The sequence below is a fragment of the Urtica dioica genome, chromosome 11, assembly GCF_054948205.1.
Source record: "Urtica dioica subsp. dioica isolate 48M chromosome 11, U.dioica_male_clone48M_v1_H2, whole genome shotgun sequence".
Classification (NCBI taxonomy): Eukaryota; Viridiplantae; Streptophyta; class Magnoliopsida; order Rosales; family Urticaceae; genus Urtica; species Urtica dioica.
In genome coordinates, this window is record NC_142766.1 from 5,695,475 (window position 1) to 5,717,699 (window position 22,225).

The 22,225-nt window shown below is 36.9% G+C and overlaps 1 protein-coding gene and 1 pseudogene across 1 annotated transcript; one reads left to right on the forward strand and one right to left on the reverse strand.

The window, feature by feature from the left end:
- Nucleotides 1-1,088: 1,088 nt before the first annotated feature.
- LOC149380847 (uncharacterized) lies at nt 1,089-8,923 on the reverse strand. Its single transcript, XM_089601224.1, has 4 exons — nt 8,780-8,923; nt 6,559-6,639; nt 1,676-1,703; nt 1,089-1,579 (listed from the first exon to the last, which is right to left on the reverse strand). The coding sequence occupies exons 1-4, from the start codon at nt 8,921-8,923 to the stop codon at nt 1,089-1,091; spliced, it is 744 nt and encodes a 247-aa protein (XP_089457350.1).
- Nucleotides 8,924-20,677: 11,754 nt separating this feature from the next.
- LOC149380848 (protein phosphatase 2C and cyclic nucleotide-binding/kinase domain-containing protein pseudogene) lies at nt 20,678-21,298 on the forward strand (annotated as a pseudogene).
- The last annotated feature ends 927 nt before the right edge of the window (nt 21,299-22,225 follow it).

Sequence of the window (22,225 nt, forward strand, 5' to 3'; positions counted from 1 at the left end):
TTGTGGTTGCACCCCTCATTATTATGTAAGTAAATACTATATTTTGGTGGTTGAATTATGATTTTCTGCTCGGTCCATAGAAACTGTATAGAACATAACACCGTGTAAAATATTTGTCTATTAACACGATATATGTAAATTAATTTAATTTACATGAGATAATGCGTCAAATGGGGAATGCCTTATTAATATCAGTAAATTAATGTGTAACCAGTAAATAAAATATTTATTAACGACATTAGATAGATCATAACAAAAATTCTAAAAACATAAGGACTCAAGTCTAATCAAGATGCATAACACTGATAAACGTTAAAACGGTTTACAAATAATAAAGACATCACCGAAAAACTTAAAACAAGAGTCAAATTCACTTAAAGCCATAAAATATTGAAAAACATAACAAGATCCAACTAAATTTGGCAACCCCGTTTGTTATGCCTAATCTGGCCACATTTGCCACAACGATGACTGTACAGGTGGAATTTTTCATGCTTCGATCGATACCACTTCTCTTTCGGTCTCCCATCTTGACGTTTATGAATATGAGGCTTAATAACTTGAGCGTCGATAGGGAGCTCCCAATCACCTTCATGAGAAATTGGAAACGCATCTTTCTCATATGTGGCTGTAAGTATTCCTGGGTATAATATGATGGTACAAAATCAATAGGACGTAAATTTTTTCGATATAAAGCTGCACACGCATGAGAGCATGGAAAATCTTCAAGCTGCCAATAACAACATGTGCATGTCCTAAGAGAAACATCAACAACTCGGCGAATTGCACCATCAACAACTTCAAACTCATTGTCATTAATGGCATTAACCTGCGATTGGCGTGTAAATAAACATTCTGTTATTTCAATGTAAATAGGTTGTAAATAATGATTCTATTAACAGAAGCTGGGATATTATATAACTTACATTCATAGATCGAGCAGCCTCATACGAATCAAAAAGCATCTTGAGCCCAGTTCCTGTACGACCTGAATGCATCTTTGGAATTAACTCCCTCTTCTTGTTGATCCAATTTTGAATTAGAATTCTATAACTCAAAACAAGACATGCAACCGGCCACCCTCTAGCTTATCGCAAAACAGCATTCAAACACTCGGAAATGTTTGTGGTCATTACATTAAACCTCTTCCCAGGAAATTTGCCCCAAGCCCAAAGCTCTGGATTAGCTTTGAGAAGATACTTTTTAATTTTTACTTTGTTGTTGGAGAGTATATTGAGCCAATATTCAAACTCTCTTATTGAATACGCTTTAGCACATCTATAAAAAAGAGGCTGAATGTAGGTTTTACCAAAATTGGCCTTCACATTACCCCAAAGATGTTGCATGCATATAGCAAATTTCGCTCCTGGAAACACAGTGTTGACCGCCTTCTGAATTGACTTGTGCCTATCCGAAACAAACACCAACTCTTTTCTAACACCATACACATCTCGAATATGCATCATAAACCAAGACCAAGATTTGTCATTTTCAGAATCCACAAGACTAAAGGCTAATGGAAACAAATGATTGTCACCATCTTGAGCAGTAGCCAATAGTAAGGTACCATGAGGTTTTCCTTTCAAGAATGTAACATCAACGGATATTACCGGACGGAAAAATTAGAATCCTTGTACCGAAGCACCAAATGCAAGGAAGAAATACCTAAAAGTACCATCGGGTCTCGGACACAGTATACGAACCTACAAAAGGGCAAGGTATGTATTGGGTAAATAAATCCTTAATTTACAAAGAATGTAGTAAATAACAAATATTAAACTGTAAATATAGTGTAAATGTATATAATATTTACAGATTTATTGTATTGTAAATAAGCTGAAAATATAAATTAACAAGTCGGTGAAAATTAAAAAAAATAAAATAATAACCTGGGTTTTTCGATCTGATCATTTCACCAACTATTGGTAAATGACTATATGACTCTTCAAAATCACCACGAAGATCCCTCAGAGCTTCTTTACGACCCTTCCATGCACTATAATATTGTTACCTCCACATTAAATCGTGTCCTCATTATTTCAGCAACACCGGTGGGCGTAATTTGATTTGTCAATGTACCCCTGAAATCATCTTTGACACATTTGCTAATAAGAACAGATGATGCGTGTTTATTCTTGTGAACAATTGATTGTCCATAGCAAGTATGATCTTTAACATATGACCTTATGACCCACAATCTAGATTTCTTGCAAACTGACGCATTTAACTTCGAAGAACATTGAAGATTCGAACAACCAATGCTATAACGTGTTTTACTTGTTCTAAATACCTTGAATTCAAAATTGTTGCGAACAGCCGTCATACAAATAGCGGTTTGAAGTATATTTTTGCGTCTAAATACGTTATTGACATTAATTTCAAAATTCATAGGAAAATTCCTCAAATCGGGTTCATCATACAATACAATATTTCTGCCGCATAATCTTCTTGACTACAATAAGGCAATAATGCTTTCGTTGATTCATGGCATTGTTGCTCAAATAATTTCACTAAAAAAAAGAAAAAATTAGAGTGACAAACATGATTAATAATACTGCATAATTGAAAGAGAAACACATACCTGAATCAATTAGAGAAAATGACGAACAATCATCTATGGTGTATGGACGATTATGAATTCTAGGAGAAACAGTTTTGAACTTTCAATCTTCTGAAATTATGAACAACACGCTGAAACTGTAAAATTTGAATTACAATTGACGGCCAAAATATATGAGAGACTATCGGCCAAAAAGATTATCAATAAATGGAATTTTTTTTTCTAGATTGTAAGTTAATGTTAAGTAACGAAATTAGAAACTAATCACCTAAAAACATGCGCAAAAATTATTCAAAGATTCTCGTCCAAAATTTGAAATTGCAGTTAATACTTACCTATTCAGTTTAAAATATTTGATTCAAATTAAAAAAAAACTGCCTAAATTACAGTTACAAAGCCGAATATTATAAGGGCAAAGCTGTAAAAAAATCCATAATTAATATGATGCCAACTTGGATATTTACAGATTATTTACTAAATGTTGGCTAAATTAAAATTGCTATAGGTTATGTGGCTTACGTAGCCAATTTTTTGTATTATGTGTCCACTACCTAAAACTATACTTTTGTCACGTAGTTGACAAAAATAGCGTTTTTAAACAATTTTCTCACTTCTTTATCTCTCTAACTCTTTGGTTCTCACTCTTCCGACAACCTCCAAAGATCTCCAATGATTTCCTATGATCTTCGACGATCAGATGCGAAATTAATTTAAAAAGATACGATTTTAATTTTTTAATATATCATTGGAGAGAGTATTGAATTTCATCGCATATAATCACAAACCACCGGAAATATTAATCGCAAATAAATTGGAATTAATGGAAACAACTCCTTTAGAACCTCAACGTCGTTTGGGGACTTTGCCCCGCGCATGGTCCCGACACCCGATCTCTTGCATTACTTAAACCGGCACCAACAAGGTCGGAATTTCCATAAGAGAAATATACCTTAGCTTACACGCGACCTTAAAGTTCGGCTCTGGGTCGAACTGTGTATATGCTCTTTTATGTTAGCCCAGAACAGTTGTTAACAATTAATAAAAGTGTTCCAACCCATAACAATTGACGAATTGAAAGAGCAACAATGGTAGATTAATCAAGCCTGGAGACTTAACTAAAGAAGCGTTTTTTCGTCTTTAGGTTGAATGGAAAATTTTGAAACCCCTTATAGTCTAAAAAAATCATGTCAAAGAAGTACCCAAAAAAAAAAAAATCTATCAATCTTGAGAGCCCTTATTTTTATCGTAGGCTAATTCTTTCTCTTAGACACACGTATTTGCTTTCTTCTTATTTTAATTTTATGGTAAATACCATTTTTCCTCGTCACGCACTGACCTACTGTTTCTTTTTAATAGGAAAAATAATAACGTGAACGTGTATGTTAGAATCTTCGGATACGATCGCTAGGTAAGGTTATGATTTTAATGTCCCAATTGCAAAAAAGATGGGCCAGGTTTATCATTTTCATTTTACATCAATATGATTTAAATCTTCAATTGACTGTTGAACTATAAAACATCTTTCTGAAAATCTGCGCAATTTAACATGACGGGCAGCAACAGCAAAAGAAAAATATGAATTACTGTTTTTCTAAAGCCAAAATATTTGAGGAATTGCGTACAATTTTTTCTTCATTTTCTTTATCTGATGTACCCTACCTTTGCTCGTGGTGGCCAAAACAAAAGATTAACAACATCTCTGCCTACAAAAGCAGTTCCCAAAAACAATATATGTTAAAAATATCTCTCATATGGTTATTTTTCAATAACAAGGTTAACGAAAATTTGGATAAGTAGCAATAGCCTTAATTGACAATGGCTTATTTGGTGTCTTAAATTAAATATACAAGTTTTTTTTTCCTACTTACTGTTCCCACGTTTTTTTCACTACCATTTGTCCTCCTCACCAACTCATTGTTGCATTTTCATATGAAAATAATCAAGTGAAACATGTCAGGTTGAGTCTTCGGACGAGCACTTGATAACTCCAAACAATATGGGCCAGGTTTATCATTTCCATCTTTACAGTTTCTACGATTTTGAATGCCGGAATCATTAATTGTTTATAGAATAAAAAAATAATAAAAAAAAAACAACAGTTGAAATGATTAAATGGCGGAGCCAGACCATTCATAATCCACAGTCGTAAATTTGACAAAAATAAATAACAAAACATAAAAAATTCTCAAACTTTGTAGAGGTTGCGTAAAAAAACATATAATTTTAAGCTAAAAATTATTCAAAATTAGGGGTAAACTTTTGAAGTTTCAAAATTTGAGGCCTGACTTAGCAATGGGTCACGCCGATCACCTTTCTGAAAACATGATCGGGCTGTGACTTGATAAAACAAAAAATCTAAATTATTTTCCTAAAGCCAAAATGATTTAAGGAATCCGTATTTTTTTTTTCTTTCCGTTGGTCCAACAACAATTGATTAAAGAGTTGTCTGTTAATAAAATAATTCCCAACGATTAGAAGGTAAGTGATTATAATATAAATGTTGTAGCTGAAAATCGGACAACGTCGAAGATTTCGGGCGGTTCGACCCAAGGCCGGACCAAGTGGCCGCGCCCGAGCCGGGTTTGTAGAAACTCGAAAGTCATGAGTTACCTCTGGCGCGTGCTCCGACGGGTGCTGTTACTCTTTGAGAATATTTGAGAGAATCAGGCTCGTTCAGAGTTAAAGTATGTGCGGAGGGTTCGGGGCAGCGTTTCACGACTCTGAAATCAAGTGATTGTGTTGAGAGAGAATTGTGTACGTTTTTCCTTACGAGGAGAGGGGTATTTATAGTGATTGGAGGGCTGAAAAGAGCCATAAGCGTCGATTGGGTGAAGGCAAGGCGCGTCGCGCCATGTGTGTGGCGCGGCTCGCCGAATGTCAGGCATGGTGCGCAATAGAGCTTTTTGATATTTTCTTCATTTTTCTGGCCTTTCTCTGTGGGGTTGTCTCGAATGAACATTTTTAGCCTTTGTGGGCCCGGATCGGGCTTCTTTGTGGGCCTTGTTTGGTCTTTTGATATGGAATTCCTTGTAAGTCATAAGGAATTTAATATTTCTGAAAACGATCGACAACAATAAATACACACTATTAAAACCTAAAGATAAACAATAGAATGTTATCATTTTAAATTATAACATGTTTTTATTTTATACTTCCTATTATATATATATATATATATATATATATATATATATTTAGCGTTATTCAAACACACACCATAATTAAATACACAAGAATTTATTGTAACTAGCTATTTCCCTAGTTTATTTTTAGATTCTAGCCAAAATTTTATTTTACTGAAAAAATAACCCACCAGACTCGCTGTAAATTTAATTTACTTTTTAGTTAATTAATTTTAGCGGATCTGGTGTTTATGCAGCCTGCGGGATTCGAAACCATAAATAAAGGTTAAATGTAGTCCAAAACAGTAAAAAAAAAAAAAATTAAACCAATTATGTATTGAAAAGTTATATTCATATTAAGAACTCTATATTCGTTATTTTTGTAATTAGTTCCAAAACAAATATTATTAGGTAATATTCACACATAAATATGAGACCTATTTTCCTATTTTTTTAGGTATTTTTCCTAAAATTTTACCTTTTGAAAGTTACAAGAATAGTATTAATAAATTGCAACATTTCAAAAAAGAAAAAAAGTTGTTTTAAATCCTTACCAAAATGGTGTTTTGAAGGTATAAATGGTTATTTGAGATAGTTTTCCTTGTCAATGAAATTGTAAATTGTCAAAAAATTAACAAGAATCTAAAACAGCAAAAAAAAAATATTTCAAATCAATCTGTCAACATCAAGAAAAATGGTTATTTGTAACTTGAAAATTAATTATTATTTTCTCGATAAAAACCTTAAAAATACTATTATTGTAATTAGTTTAAAAAACAATCTATCACATGCGATTGCCACTTCTTTAATTGCCAAGTAAAAATATATGTGGGCCTATTTAAATGATAGCCCGTTAGGATAAACTATATGAAGTACCCCAAGTTCATCCTGGAGTTGCTCATGAATGCCGAGAGCATCGCTGAGGTAGATGATATGCCCCGATATATTTTGTATCAACTGTGATATAAAAGTACAGAAATACAATAGATGGATATGTGACTTTCAAGAGGTGGCCAAGAAATTATGATAGCCAGAAATTATGATAGCCCGAAATTATGCCATTCGAAATAGGTTTTGTCAAGACTTGTACTTAGTTCTGAGATAGTCTTACTCTTAACATGTATTTTGTGAAGTTTGTTATATTTTTTTTTTTTTACCGCTAACTGTACAAATTGTGTTATGTGCTTCTTGTTCTTTATTTTAATTTATTTAGGCCAGATAAGTATCTTGGTGCGGCTACTGCTGGCTCGGTCAGTTTTGATGTGGTGTCAAGGATGGCGGAATGTAGGCCTCTTGAGTTGTGTGTTCGAGGTCTGTTATAGCAGCAATCCGGGTAGTTGAGACAATGTCCTAGTTCAGCAACGTGAAGACGCGATTGGACCTTCAAAGGTCAAACTAAGCATTTTTTTATTTTTTATTTTTTTATTTTTATTTTATAGTGAATTGCAATCTATGTCTTTCGTGTGATGATATTGTGATGGATAGTTATAGTTATTATCATTTTGTATTATTTAGATCAAATATAACGTGTATTTTTATTTGATAAATCCTATTTATATGAAAAGAAAAAATCTGTATTACTATAGTATAAATATATAGTCGTATAGTATATATTAATTAAACAACATAAAACTACCTCATAACACTAGAGTTTTTATACATAAGATTTGTATATACTACAAGTAAACATCGTACGTAAGTAATATATTTTCACTATGGTTTTATAAGTGAAAACAAACTACAAAAAGGAAAACTAAAGTCTAATGTTAAGTGAAAAGACTCCAGTGCGATATATGCCAGAAAGAAAACTGTAGTCATAGCTTAAAGACTACATCCAAATGTTATTGTTGATAAACGTTTTTGTGGTAGTGAATTGTTTTCGTTTTTTAGGTTGTAATTAAATTTCAGAGTACTATAAATATCAGTAACCTCCTACGATTAATGAGGAAAAAATCCCCAAAGAGAGAGTTCCCTCCAAATTTCTTGTTTACGGTATTCTTTGTGAATCAACGAGTCTCAGACACCCTTGACCTGGTATTCATAGTTTATCGAATTATGTTTTAAGAAGAATCATTGACTGGTATTCGTGCACGAAGCAACGGTCATCGTTGTTTACCCTTTCCACCACCTCTTACTACATCAGTTGGTATGAGAGCCGAAGACGATTGTGAATCATACAGATTTTTGTTGGATTCGTTGACGACGACCCGATGTCACACGAGTTCGAAATTATTGGCATCGAAGAAGAAAAGTATATTTTGAGCCGTTAGGTGGTCCAATATTCGATTAAAAGTGACGATGAAATGGAAATTATTTCCATGTCATGGAGTAGTCTAATATTCGAGGAATGTGGCGACGAAATGGAAATTATTTCCAAGACATGGATATTATTTCCAAGAAGAAGAAGAAGAAGAAGAAGAAGAAGAAGAAGAAGAAGATAGCTCTCATTGCAACGATTGATCAAGTTGATGGAGCCCATGAAGACTTTATTAATGTCTCCTTTTAGTTTGAGGTGGCATTTCAATCTCTATAGTTCATCAAGACCATTATCCTATTTCCACACCACTTGAAGATGCACCAAATTCAAAGACGAATTCTGTCAAACCCGAGGAGAATGATGTATGTCAAAATGGTCTTTAATTTATGGCAGTTTGGGATAGTAGAGTCGTAAATTAACATGGGCCTATTGAATTTCTAGTGAAAGATGCCCAATAAAAAAGACACAAAGATATGCATTAAGGGGTCACGAATTCGGCCAAATTCCATCATTAAAGGCCTCGAATCAGAACTTTACTCTTTTTAACAGTTTTCCTTAATTTCAAATATTTAGCTTTAATGTTGTTTAATTCTCATATTTTATTATGGCTTTATTTTCCTCTATTGGTTTTCGTTTTGAGGTTGTAATTAAATTTCAGAGTACTATAAATATCTGTAACCTCATTTGTTCTAAGGGGGATTTTGATCAAGATGCCCTTAACTTGGCATTCAAAATCTATCGAATCACCAAGTTTTAGGGAGAATCATTGACTGGTATTCGTGCGCAAATCAACGGTTGTGGTTGTTTATCCTTTTCACCACCTCCTGCTACATCACGTACTCTCCACTCCCTATTAACCACCATAGGAGGGATATTGATGGTCTTCACTTGTGGGTCAATCTTCAAGCAAGTAGTGTGCCTCTGAGTATAAGCTTCCTGAGGAATGTGTCTATACATGTGGCTTTCTCGCAAGATATCTTCCATACAATCTATAGAAGTAAGATAAAATATAACCTTTCTTCCCATAATAGTGACATCCCACTTGGTTTTGTGGTCATGTCGTGCAGTTTGTTTTAACGATGGTGTAGAAATGTGTGGGACATCTTCTGGATATAATCGTTTCAGGCTTCTGAGGGGGAACAAACACCGTCTTTAGAGAAGACTTTGAGGAGAAAACATATCTCAACCCTATGTGACTGGTGGATGGTTGTCCAACCTTCATGATATCATTTAGATTTGCATTACTTGAATTCAACATGCGAACATATTTAGTCATACAACCAAGTTCAGTAGTAAGTTTAGCAACCTGTTTCTTCAAATATGCATTGATTTCCAAGAGATTAGTTTTCTTCACGAGAATAGTCTCAATTCTCTACTTCCGAGTTTCAGATATCTGCTTCTTCAAGTCTTTGATGACTTTCAAGAGGTTGGTCTTCTCAGTAATGATATTTGCGATCCTCTCGCTATGAGTTTAAAATATTTTGAATTCCTCTCCTCATTTAACATAGAGAATTTGGTAGGCATCCTAAAAGGGTCTTATCACTCAACTCATCATTGTCTAATACTCAGATTAACCAACATTAAATAAAGAACATGTAGAGTAGGTGGGTTCAGAAATACCAGAGACATTAGGCTCAGATGAGTTCAGACATTTATACGTGAAGGCAACAAAATGATTTGTGTGATATTCTCCTTCATCACTGTCAGTGTCAGTGTCATTATAGCCGAAGGTGGGATTGAAATTCTTATGTTGCTTTCTCAGATAATTAGGGCACCATGGTGACCACACGTGCCCACAAAATTCCCAGGCTGCAACCAGAGTCTAGCATATAGTCAGAGGCTGGAAAGAAGGCTGGTGGATGATACTACATTGAATGTTATTGTCGATGTTGCATTGTTGAGCGACATCTAGAGAACTCTCCAAAATTCTTATTTCCTATGATGACTTTTCTGAAGATCTAGTGTTTGAGGTAAACACTAATCCATTTGATTCATCTTATTATTCTGTTGATAAATCCTTTGAACCTCCTCGAAGAATAATACTGAAGTGCCAGATCAGGCATGTGCAACACAACGTGATGATCACGCGCCTAGTCCTCACTCTGATGAAGCACCTGAGCCCCTTTTGAAGGTCTATTGAAAGACCGTTTGAGGTTCCAAACTCAACAATCACTATTATATATTAGAAAGATAAATTTTAATTTGTAAACCTACTAAGTAGTAAAATATCAAGCTCGAGTGTGTTATGTGCCCACTACCTAAAACTATACTTTTATCACATATTTGAAAAAAAATATCGTTTCTAAACAATTTTTTCACTTCTCTATCTCTCTAACTCTCTTGATTCTCACTCTTCCGACAACCTCCAAAGATCTCCAATAATTTCCTATGACCTCTGACGAAACACACGCGGAATTAATTTTTTAAAAAAATCAATTTTTCTATCATTGAAGAAAGTATTGAATTTCATCGCATATAATCACAAACCATCAGAAATATTTATTGAAAATAAATTGGACATAAGGGAAACAACGACTCGTTTTGGACCTCAGCGTCATGTGGGGGCTTTGCCCCGCGCATGGTCCCGACACTTGAGATCTCTTGCTCCATACCTCCTTGGGGAGACACCAAGGTCACGCCTTTTCCTCATTAAGGATGTCGAGGTTGTTGGAATCGATCTAGGGTTTGAGAAAAAGTTTAACGCTTCGTTAAGCGGCGGAATTTTAAAAATTTTCTTTTATAAGTAAAACTAGTTTTTACTAACCTAGACAAGAGCATGTGCATGTAAATAAAAACTAATATGAGCTATTAAAGTTACTAACCTTTCTTGAAGCTTGAACCTTGTAGAAGCTTTTGGAAAGTTGCAACGCTCGTCTCCCCTCGCAGCACGTCTCTCTTTCTTTCCTCGGCACCTCGAGCAACCACGAAAGTTTCTATCACTAAATCACTCGAAAAGAAGGAATCAGTGAGTGGGCACTTTTAAACACTACGACTTGAGAACGAGTCTCGAAGTCGCAGAGCTAAACACTAGGTCGAGTGAGGACCTAGGTGCCAAGACAAGAAATAATCGAAAATATAAACTAGAGAGAGAGAGAGAGGAAGGGGCGGCCAAGTCTAGAGAGAGAAGCTCTCAATCTCTAAAACTTTGCATGAATGAAAAGTGTGGAATGAGGCTCCTATTTATAGGAGAGGTCTCACCTTCAATAAGGTAGTTTCCTCTTCTATAGAATATCACATATTCATGAGCCAATTTCCCTTTTCCTTCAAAGAGGTGCACGTCCAAGACAAAACAAGTAAGTCCTTGGATTTGTTTCCTCTTTTGTTTGCTTCTCTCTTGACCACATTTGGGCGCCCACCATGTTTCCTCTTAGGGGAAATTTGTTTCCTCTTTTTCTTTTGGCAAGTATCTTGATACATTTATGCACAAAAAATTCTCTCTTCCTATGGGTATTATGGGCGCCTATCACCTTCTAGAAGGGGCTTCTAGAAGCTTTTCCATTTTGTTCATGACAACATGAAAAAGGCCCATTAAGAATTTTCAATAAAATTCTTATGAAATGAAATTAATCCACAAGGCCCAATTAATCATATTATGGCCGAGTGACATTAAGTCATCAAATGAACTTGTCAAAAAATTTATTGACATTCATTTCATCCTTTGTCTCAAAAGACAAAAATACCCTTTTAGTCATTTTCGTTCTTGTTTTGACTTAGCTTCCAGTTTAACTATTCCTATCGATGTGATTCGTGACAGTGACCTCATGGACCCAAATGAACAAAGCTTTAGCTAAACACTTGGACTCAAAAGTTCACAAACCTTTTCCAAGTTTAGCTTAATGCCAGCTGACTCCACTAAAGAGCTGACACTGAAAATCTCTCGGTTCAAATGAATTTGTTTTCTACTCAAGAATTCGACCTAATTATAATGAGCGGATCCACTGAATATTATCTATGCTACCCTTCATGAATGTCATCAGCTAGTCGGGATTTACTAAATTACCATTTTACCCTTCTAGCTGTTATTTCCTCAACTCCTTTGTCGCTTGTGAATAAGTTAGAAACAATGTATTGACGAGGAGCTAACAAGTCACATTGTTTCATCCAAAAGAGTCAGGACTCAATTTGGACACTGGCCAGTTCATTTATTCACACTCCAAGCAACAAAGCATGAGGTGACATACATTGCATTTCAGCAATCTTGTACATGAATTCCATATCTATGAGAACTTCACAAAGTTACTCATGACAGACTCACAACTTAGTACCTCACCAATAGGCCTTGTTCGGAATCACATAGTGAGTCCGAAATTTGACTTTCTCAAATGAGAATACTAAGGTGTGAAATGACATGTCTCATTTCAGGATTAAGGTAAGCATGATGCAATTCATACATAGTGACTTCGAGACATAAGAGGTTAAATGGTTTGTTCTTATATTGTCTCTAGAAGTGCACTGGTCAATTCAGTACCTTCGGAAGATACCTAGAAGAACTATAGAGTCTCCAACTCTCAATGCCTCATAACCAGACATCATAGATTCTTCTAACAATCATACTGAGGTCAATAGTCCTTTGACCCTAAAATTGCGAATATATCGTTTTAAGCAAACTACGAAGAGTTTGTTCATGCAAATCTACATTTGTCTCTTCGTAAGTTGTTAAGTTTGTTTATGGACTAAAAGACTATGGTTTTATCATAAAGCTTCAGACAAGCAAGATTGAATGAACGTTTCAACTTTATTAATGAATGAATAGGCAATTACAAGCAAGAGTCTTCGTAAGACTATATGACATCAAATGTACATAAATAGACACTACTACTCTTCTTGTGGGCACCATTGACAACAGAGGTCCCTCCCGTGGTCCACGAGCTTATAACCCATCTTCTCACATTGCCTCGGGCGGTGCACATTCTCATTAACCTACTTACTCTCATTTATGGTGTTTTCTCACCAAGTCTCATTCTCAATTTATATAAACAGACACCCCACCACAGAGAGAAGGTAAATTTTCTCTTACCTACAAAATACTCTACTTTAACAGAGTCAAATATTTACCTCTCTCTAAAATACTAAAGTTTTGAGATGAGATGAGACTAGTCATCTAAAATACTAATATTGAGCATAGGAGAGTGCATAAGAAAAATCTTTTATTGTCCCTTTAAGTTTATCGTTTATTTTATCTCTTGCATTACTTAAACCGGCACCAACGAGGTCGGAATTTCCGTAAGAGAACTATACCTTTGCTTACACGCGACCTTAAGGTTCGGCCTTGGATCAAACCGTGTATACTCTTTGATGTTAGCCCGAAACAGTCGTGAACAATTAATAAAAGTGTTCCCATTCATAAGATCTTAAAAGGCTGAGAACAAACTAATTAATTGAAAGAGCAACAACGGTAGATTAATCACGCATGGAGACACAACCACTAGTACAAAATATAGCATCACGTGCGACAAAAGTCACACCTAAAAGCACCACAGTCGCACCTGAAAGTGTCATCAGGTGCGACTTTAGATGCGAAAAAGTCGCATCTGAAAGTCCGCACCTGATGATTTTAGAGTCATCACTATCAGGTGCGACAGTTTAGGTGCGACTTCTCGCACGAAAAGTCGCACATAAATATACTCCAAAATAAGATATTAAAGCGGGATATATAGTATCAGATGCGACTAGTCGCATCTAATACTTTCGCGGGAAATGTATCAGATGCGACTAGTCGCACCTGATAGTAATTCCCCGCATAATATTTTGGCGGGTTACAGTACAATTAGATGCGACTAGTCGCATCGGATACTTTTCCCGCGAAAGTATCAGATGCGACTAGTCGCATCTGATTGTCTGTAGTTTTTTTTTTTAAAAATGCTGATTCTAATAGAATCAGCCTATAAAAAATTCTATTAGAATCAATATTTTTTTGTTAAATTAATTAAATAGTTTTAATAATAATAATTATATAATATTAATTAGAATAATTATATAAATAATTTAATAGAAATTATAATATTAAATTCATAAAATTTGATAATTTACGTTCAATAAATGAAAAAAATTACAATCTATTCCTTTTGTTTCCCTTTTTCACTCGAAGTCTTCCAATTCTTGAATGCACGGCCTCCTCTTCCGTCAGATCTTCCTCGTACGCTGCCGCTCAAACGATGTCGCTGAAATTCTACCGAATCTGGCGTCTGAACATTCGGTATTGAAGCTGGTGGTGGCGCCTGAGCATTCGGCATTGAAAAGGATGGCGGCGTCTGAACATTCGGCATTGAAGCTGATGGCGGCGTCGTCCCAGGGTGCATCATCGCGGGGGATGTCTGCATGGGAGACGGATGCTGCTGTGTGTAGGCAAAGAACTGTCGCTGAAACGCCTTGAGGTCGTTGCTCACGCCTCATCTCTTCCATTGCGGCCTGTTGTGCGGCCAAAGCTGCTTGTAGCTCGCTAACCACTGGATCTGGAACGCGCCTCGATGAAGAACCTGATGACGAGTTGTCGTCCTGAGCCTGAGCCAATAGATACGAGGATCTCGGGATCGAGGGACCTATCTCGACATACCAATCTCCACGTTACCCGAGAACAGTATCCATCGCGTACTGCTCCGTCTGGTCTATGTCAAACGTTTGGCCTGACTCCGCTGCTTGTCGCTGAATATCCTCGAGTTGAGTAATAATTCGCGCCTTCAAACATATGTTAAAAAAATTATTAAGATTATCGAAACTTGATTATTAAGTAATTAACACAAGTAACTTACAAATGCTTGTTGCGCCCAATCTGTCGTCCAATTGCCTTGATCATCTTGATGTTTTTTCTCCCACGTGTTTAACGCCGAGGCCAAAGTCCCATTTTCCCTACTCTGCAGTTCTTATGAAAATATGAGTAATGTATTTATTGCAAAAAAAATATTACAAAATTAGAATAAACTTACGTTCAAATGTCGATGAACCAAGAAAGAAATCGACCCTTGTGTGGACTTCGTTTTCTTGTTCTTTGAATAGTCCCTGTTGCGAGTAGACTTTTTCTGCACATATTAAATTGCGTTATAATTCAATTTCATAGAAGATAACATAATTTTTTTGAATTATACATTACCTTCCAATCGTCAGTTGCAAACTCCTCTATCACCTTCTCCCAATCGTCTTTTTGATATCCTTTTGGGATTTCTTTCTTGGCGACATTTATTTGCCCACAACATTTGCCTAAGAAAGTCCCTGATAATCTAGACTTTTGGTTGCGCCTCATTCGCTTTGCATCGCGAATGATAGTCTGGTCAATCTGATGACGAAAGCAATCTGTCGGAAGCAGCTCCTCGGTCTCATCATCCTTGTACACGAAAGTGTACTCGGAATGAAGTGTGCTCAGAATATTGCCCAACATCTGGGGCGTCACTTCGTTCCAATCACGAAGTGTGACCGGGATATGGACTTTCACTAAAGCGCCGACACGGTTGTTGAATACTCATACCTTTTTTTTTTTTTTATTGTTTTCCTTACATCCTGGTAGAAGGTTTGGTTGATTGGGTCATACCTAACAACTTTCGCATCGGGTACCCCAAGCGCTGCTTTTGCCGAAGTAGAGCCGGTTGTTGGTCCCCTTGTTTTCTTAGGACCTTGGGAACCCGGTGTCTCTAGCGGAGACTCATCTCCACCTGCTCCTGAACGGTGTAGTGGAGACTCATCTCCACCTGCATCTGACATCCTGTAAGATGTGAACAATGTTAGTAAATATATATTAGTTTTCTGCTTAAAAAAAACGTGGACGGCACCACGGATTTTATTATTAACAAACCTCACATATGGCGGAGGAAAACCGTGGTTACATACTATAGTAAATAAACATACAAAAAAGATATTACTCATTCATCGTCATCTATGCCTATAATGTTAATATCATCTTCTATATCGACATCAACATCTTCTCCCTAAAAAACGACCCGTCTCTCATTTTCCTCATCGTCTTCTTCATCATCGTCAACGACAGTCACTAACTCAGCTTCATCGGTTTCGTGTTGATGATTCAAACACTCGATGTTTGACAACTCTATAGTCAATGGGATCGAGGCTGAGTTGGAGGGGTCAACTTCAGGAATGTCCCAAATCCCTCGATGATTGCATTCCTGGACGATTTCCCAGTCGCCGCCTTTGACAAGATCTTTAATGTAAAAAACTTGTTTGACTTGAGTCGCGAGTACGTACGGCTCTCCTTTAAACCACTGTTTCGCAGTATAAGCACTCGTTTCTCCAGTAGTCTTATCGGTGTGCACTAGTCGGTTTTCATGATACTTGTCACCGTACCAAATGCATTTGAACAATACAACACTACAGTTATGCCTATAGTTCATGATGATGACGTCTTCCATTTGACCATAGTAAGTGAAATCATCCACAAGCACACATACACCGATATTTTGAGTGACTCGTTGATTATCGCGACGACGAGTGATGAACTTCACGCCATTTACAAAGCAGCTCGGATATTGATAGGCGACTTGAAGGGAACCGATAGAAAGCGAATAGAGCTAGTCAGACACGTCAGAACCACTAGAAAGCGAATAGAGCGAATAGAGCTCGTCAGACACGTCCATGTCCTTTCCTGGTGAGTGAGGCCCCAGGATCAAAAGCGTCAGCATCAAGTACTCTTTCTTCATGCACAACCAAGGCGGCAAGTTATACGCAGTTAGTACCACAGGCCACATGCTGTACGATAGACTCATTTCTCCGAACGGATTGAATCCATCCGCAGTTAGTCCAAGCCGCACGTTTCGAGGCTCTGCAGCAAAACCTGGGTATCTCTCGTCTAGGTTTTTCCACGTCGTACCATCTGCAGGATGTCGTAGAACACCAACTTCCCTGACGCGATCTCTTTCATGCCACTGCATCAGAAGCGACGTGTGTCGAGACGCGTACAACCGCTTCAATCGATCTTTCAGGGGAAAATATCGCAGAATCTTTTGCGGTATCATTTTCCCAATTGGCTTCCATCTGCTCTCGTTGCATACTGGGCACACGTCGGATTCCGCGAGATCTTTTCGAAATAGGACATAGTCGTTAATACACGCATCGATCATCTCGTATCCCATACCAAAACGCTTCAGCTTCGCCTTTGCCTCGTAATGCTTCTCCGGAATTCGATTACCAGTTGGATGAGACTTCTTCAAGAGCTGCAAGAGTTCTGTGAACGACTTGTTCGTCCAATGGTTCATGACTTTGAGGTGCATCAACGAAACCAAGAAGGACAAAGAAGACGTCCAGGGTACAATTCTGCTTCCAACTCGGCGAAGACGTCTTCCACTTGCTCCTCTGCACATACCTCGCTCTGGGTCGGCTCCGTAGCATCGTCGAAATCCTCGTGATCCCTGATATCCTCCACAGCACCGTGCAATCCTCATATTCCTCTCTGATCTGTTCCTCCGATGGAATCTTCTTCATGAGGAAGGACGACACGCTCGAGCTCGCCGTGATGATACCATTTTGTGTAGCCTGGGGTAAATCCCTTGTTCAGCAAATGATTCCTGACAACCCCGATGTCGTGCTATCTCACGTTGTTGCAAGGTTTGCAAGGACACCGATATTTGGCTTTTTCGTTAGGGAATCTTCTTGCCGCGCGAATAAACTCGTTAACACCGAATTTGTACTGCAATGTCACCCGATTATTCTCTGTGATCCAATCTCTACTTGGATTGGACATTTCGCTGAATGAGAGCGAGAAATGAAAGTTTGGAAGAGTTATTGATAAAGGACGACGGAGAACAAAATGAAAGAGAGATTATGAATTCTATGTTATTTTGAGCTCGGATTGAATAAGTTGGGAGTTTTTAGACTAATTAATTCGAAACTCTACCGAAATTTCTGCAGAGTTTCCCCTATTATACTGACAAACCAAAAACCTGCAAAATTATTTAAAAACATACACAAACCAGCCAGAACTATCCTATAAATTAGCTCAGCCTTAAACCGAACCTCTGTGGTTCGATCACAACATTTATAAATGAAAAACCGAAATAAACAAAATATCACAAAACATGCCACAAACTATCAAAGCATGTCACAAAACTATTTTTCTTATTTAAATTACAATTTCATTAATTACATGTTAAATCAACTACACAAACTTATCACAAATTAATTAACTAATTATAAACGAAGCAACATAAATGTAATTATTAAACTAATTACAATTTCTAGGTAATAATATTTTACTTACAATTAATCTAAATTAATTAAAAGTCAAAAAACATGTCAAAAAACAATTAAAACTTAATTTTAACCTAATATAAACTAATCACATTATTAAACATGTGAAATTATCATATTAATACTAACTAATTTACAATCAATTTAAACTTTTAACCTAAACTAATAGAATTATTAAACTTAATCAAATTACTAAACATGTTAAATTAATTATCAAACTAATAATAATTAAGTTACACATTATTATTAACTTACATATTTCACATTAATTAACTAACCTAACAATATTAACTAACATATTATATATACACTAACCTAACTAACTAATATATACACTAATATATATTTATACACTAATATATATTTATCAACCTAACTAACCTAGCTAACTAACTAATATATGATTATAAAAAAAACTAATATATACACTAACCTAGGACGGCCGGCCGGGGACTTGGGGACAGCGGCTCGGAGGCTGGGACTCGGGGACAATGGCTCGGTGGCTGGGACTCGGAGGCAGCGGGGCCGGGGCTGAGCGCACGGCGACGTCCGGAGGCACGAGACGACGAGGCTGTGAGTTCAAACACTGAGAGATAGAGCGAGGCAGAGAGGGAGCGAGGCAGAGATGGAGTGAGAGAGAGAAATACCGGTTGAGGGGCGGAGAAGACGGCAGAGCACGGCGGAGCTACCGCGGTGGAGTGCGGCGGAGGTGGCACGCGCGCGGCTTGGTGGAGGAGCTGCTGGCCGAGCGCAAGCAAGAAGGAGAAGAGAGAGAGAGAAGCGGCGGAGCCCGGCGGAGGGTGTGGAGCGCGGCAGAGTTGCAGAACTGGAGAGAGGGTTTTTATTTTTTTGAAATGGCAGAGTGAAATGAGGAAGATGAAGTGCAGACGATTTTATTTTATAGAAAACCTAAATTTTCAGGTGCGACATTGTCGCACCCGAAAGGTCTATTCGATGCGACTAGTCGCACCCAATAACTTATCAGGTGCGACTAGTCGCGTCAGATAATTTCTAAAAAAAAATTAACCCAGAATGCCACGTCAATGCTGAATGTAAAAATAAGGGGGAGAATTGGCCCGCTTAAAATTTAAAACTATCAGGTGCGACTTTGTCGCATCGGATAGTGTTTTTTACTAGCAGATGCGACTAGTCACACCTGATACTCAAAAGCAAAAATAATTTTAAGCGAAATTTTTTATACTTCGGGTTGATAATCTGGTGCGACTAGTCTCACCTGAAAGTCATTTAGGTGCGATTTTTAGGTGCGACTAGTCGCACCTGATAGTCATGCGCATCAGAAAACCAAATTTGTAGTAGTGAAATTAACCAAAGAAGCTTTTTTTCAGCCTCAGGTTGAATGGAAAATTTTGAAACCCTTTTTAGTCTAAAAACATTATGTCAAAAGCACTTCAATATAAAAAATAAAAATAAAAAAATAAAAAAAACCTTAAAAACCTAGAGAAACCCAGAATGCTACAAATAATCATTACCGATTATTCAATGTACGCTTATTACTAGAAAAAAAACATAAGAAAATTAAATTTTTAGAACATGGAAAAAATTTGATTATCTTACATACCAACAAGCCATTGTGCTAAAGTCCAGAATCCGCGAGTAAAGAATAAAAGAGAACAACTCAAAGTCAACCGTTAAACCCATGACGCTAAGGATAATAGTGGTTAAATAAAATAGGATAACTGTTTCATACTATTATGGAAACAAATCAAATATTTACGAAAATAAAAAATATTTGACTTTTGACTTGCTGATTTGTGTGTTATGTTCGCGCAAAAACTAAGTATAGAAAAATGTTGACTAAAATAAAATTCGCATATTTCAAGAGACTTAGTTTGAATTTTTTTTTTTTTTTTTTTTTTGACAAATTAGCAAATAGCCGGAATTTATAGTTAATAAACATGATAAATTAAATGATAGTATTTAATAGCGTTTATGAACAAAATATTTATGAAATTAAAGAAGAAGAAAACGTGGAAAGCAAGAATAATTTGAAACGAGAAAATAAAACAATAATCAACATAAACAATGGTAGTTATTGCATGTTTATCATTCATTTCCTAGATTGATTTGATTTATATTGGGAAGCAATTAGGTCAGTGGCCCAATAACTCACCAGGTCCGCAGTAAACTAATTAACTAAAAAGTAAATTAAATTAGAATTAATTCAATTTTTACCCCCTGGACTCGTACCTCGATTTCATTTCACCCCCTGGACTCGGGATTGTTGCAGAACTAATCTCAGAACTTAGACACGTGTTACAACTTGCCACTTCCGTCAGTATTTTCTCGAATTAATTATCTTTTTTTCTTTATTAGTATTTTTTTTGTTCAGTGAAATTTGACCCCAAAAAAGAAAAAACACTCACACTATTTCTTTCTTTCGTATCAGTCTTCAGAGTAAATAAAAAAAAAAAACTTCCATTGAATTGTTTTCCGAGGGAATTCCATGCTTGGTTCGCTCATGAATCGAGATTCGACTCGGCTTGGATTCACGTCCAGTGAGTGATAGTGGTAGTGGTAGTGACAGTGAGAATGGGCTGTGTGTTCTTTAGGGTTTGCATCGTCGAGGTCTGTACTCCGAGAGACTCGCGAGTGAAGAATGGACAGTATCCGAGGCATACGGCAGCGGAGTCGACGGAGATCGCCGTGTTCTCGCCGGAATCTCCCGATTGCGATGCCGGCGAGGGCAGGGACCGCCTGAATAAGCTGGGGCAGAACAGAGACTCCGAGGTGGGAATCACGAGGCTCTCTAGGGTTTCGTCGCAGTTCTTGCCTCCGGACGGGTCGAGGACGGTGAAAATCCCCTCTGCGAGGTACGAATTGCAGTGCTCGTACCTCTCCCAGAGAGGCTATTACCCCGACGCGCTCGACAAAGCCAACCAAGATAGCTTTTGTATCCACACACCGTTCGGGACCAACCCCGACGACCACTTCTTCGGGGTCTTCGACGGCCACGGCGAGTTCGGGACCGAGTGGTCGCAGTTCGTGAAGCGGAAGCTCTGCAAGAATCTGCTCCGAGACCCAAAATTCCAGGTCGACGCCGTGGAGGCTTGCCACGCGGCTTTCCTGGCCACGAACACGCAACTGAGAAAAGAATTAATATATGTTGGAATTTGGGGCTTTCGGATTTTTGTGATGTTTTTATGGATTTAGGTTGGTTTTGTGATGTTTTGATTGTTGGTTTTGATTGCAGAGAAGAAAAGAAGAAAAAGAAGAAAAGAGAGAGAGATAGAGAGAGAGAGAGAGAGAGAGAGAGAGAGAGAGAGAAATATTGAATTATTTAATCTGATAATAATATTTAAATATTAAAAGTATTTAAAATATTGCCACGCCATTAAAAAGTTAAATTTAACGTCCAAATACTGACGGAAGTGGCAAGTTGTAACACGTATCTAAGTTCTGAGATTAGTTCTGCAACAATCCCGAGTCCAGGGGGTGAAATGAAATCGATGTACGAGTCCAGGGGTAAAAAGGAATTAATTCATTAAATTAACTTAAAGAGTAAATTAAATTTACTCTTTTGTTAATTAATTCACCGCGGACCTGGTGGGCTACTTTCTTAGAAAATGAAATTTTTGCCAAAATCTTAAAAAAAAGCTAGAGTATTGACTAGTTGCAACAAATTATTCTTATATGATCATAGTTACTTAATTTAATTTAATTAATAAAATTTGAGGCATGTGAGAGGGAAAACTAACATAGACTAGTTAATTGTTTTGACCTTGTAAATATAATATCGTAAATATTTAACAAAGATTGGATATATGACAAAAATGGTGTTTTTATATGATTATATATCTATCAATCTATTTATTTATTTTAGCATTACATTATTCAAATTAGCTAATACTAACTACACATATATACATTTGATCTGCCATCACCGTCGTGTGCAGCAGTTTCACCAGGAAACCAATGAACGAGGAAGATTTGGATGACAATGTCCGTGATGGTGGACTCGGCTGTCTTCCTTCTCCTCACTCCTCTACCGCCGTAGGGAAAGTCCTAGCCCACGTATCAGCACTCTCAAATTCATCCTCTTCATCCTCTCGAGCTGGTGGGGTGAAATCAACTGGAAAT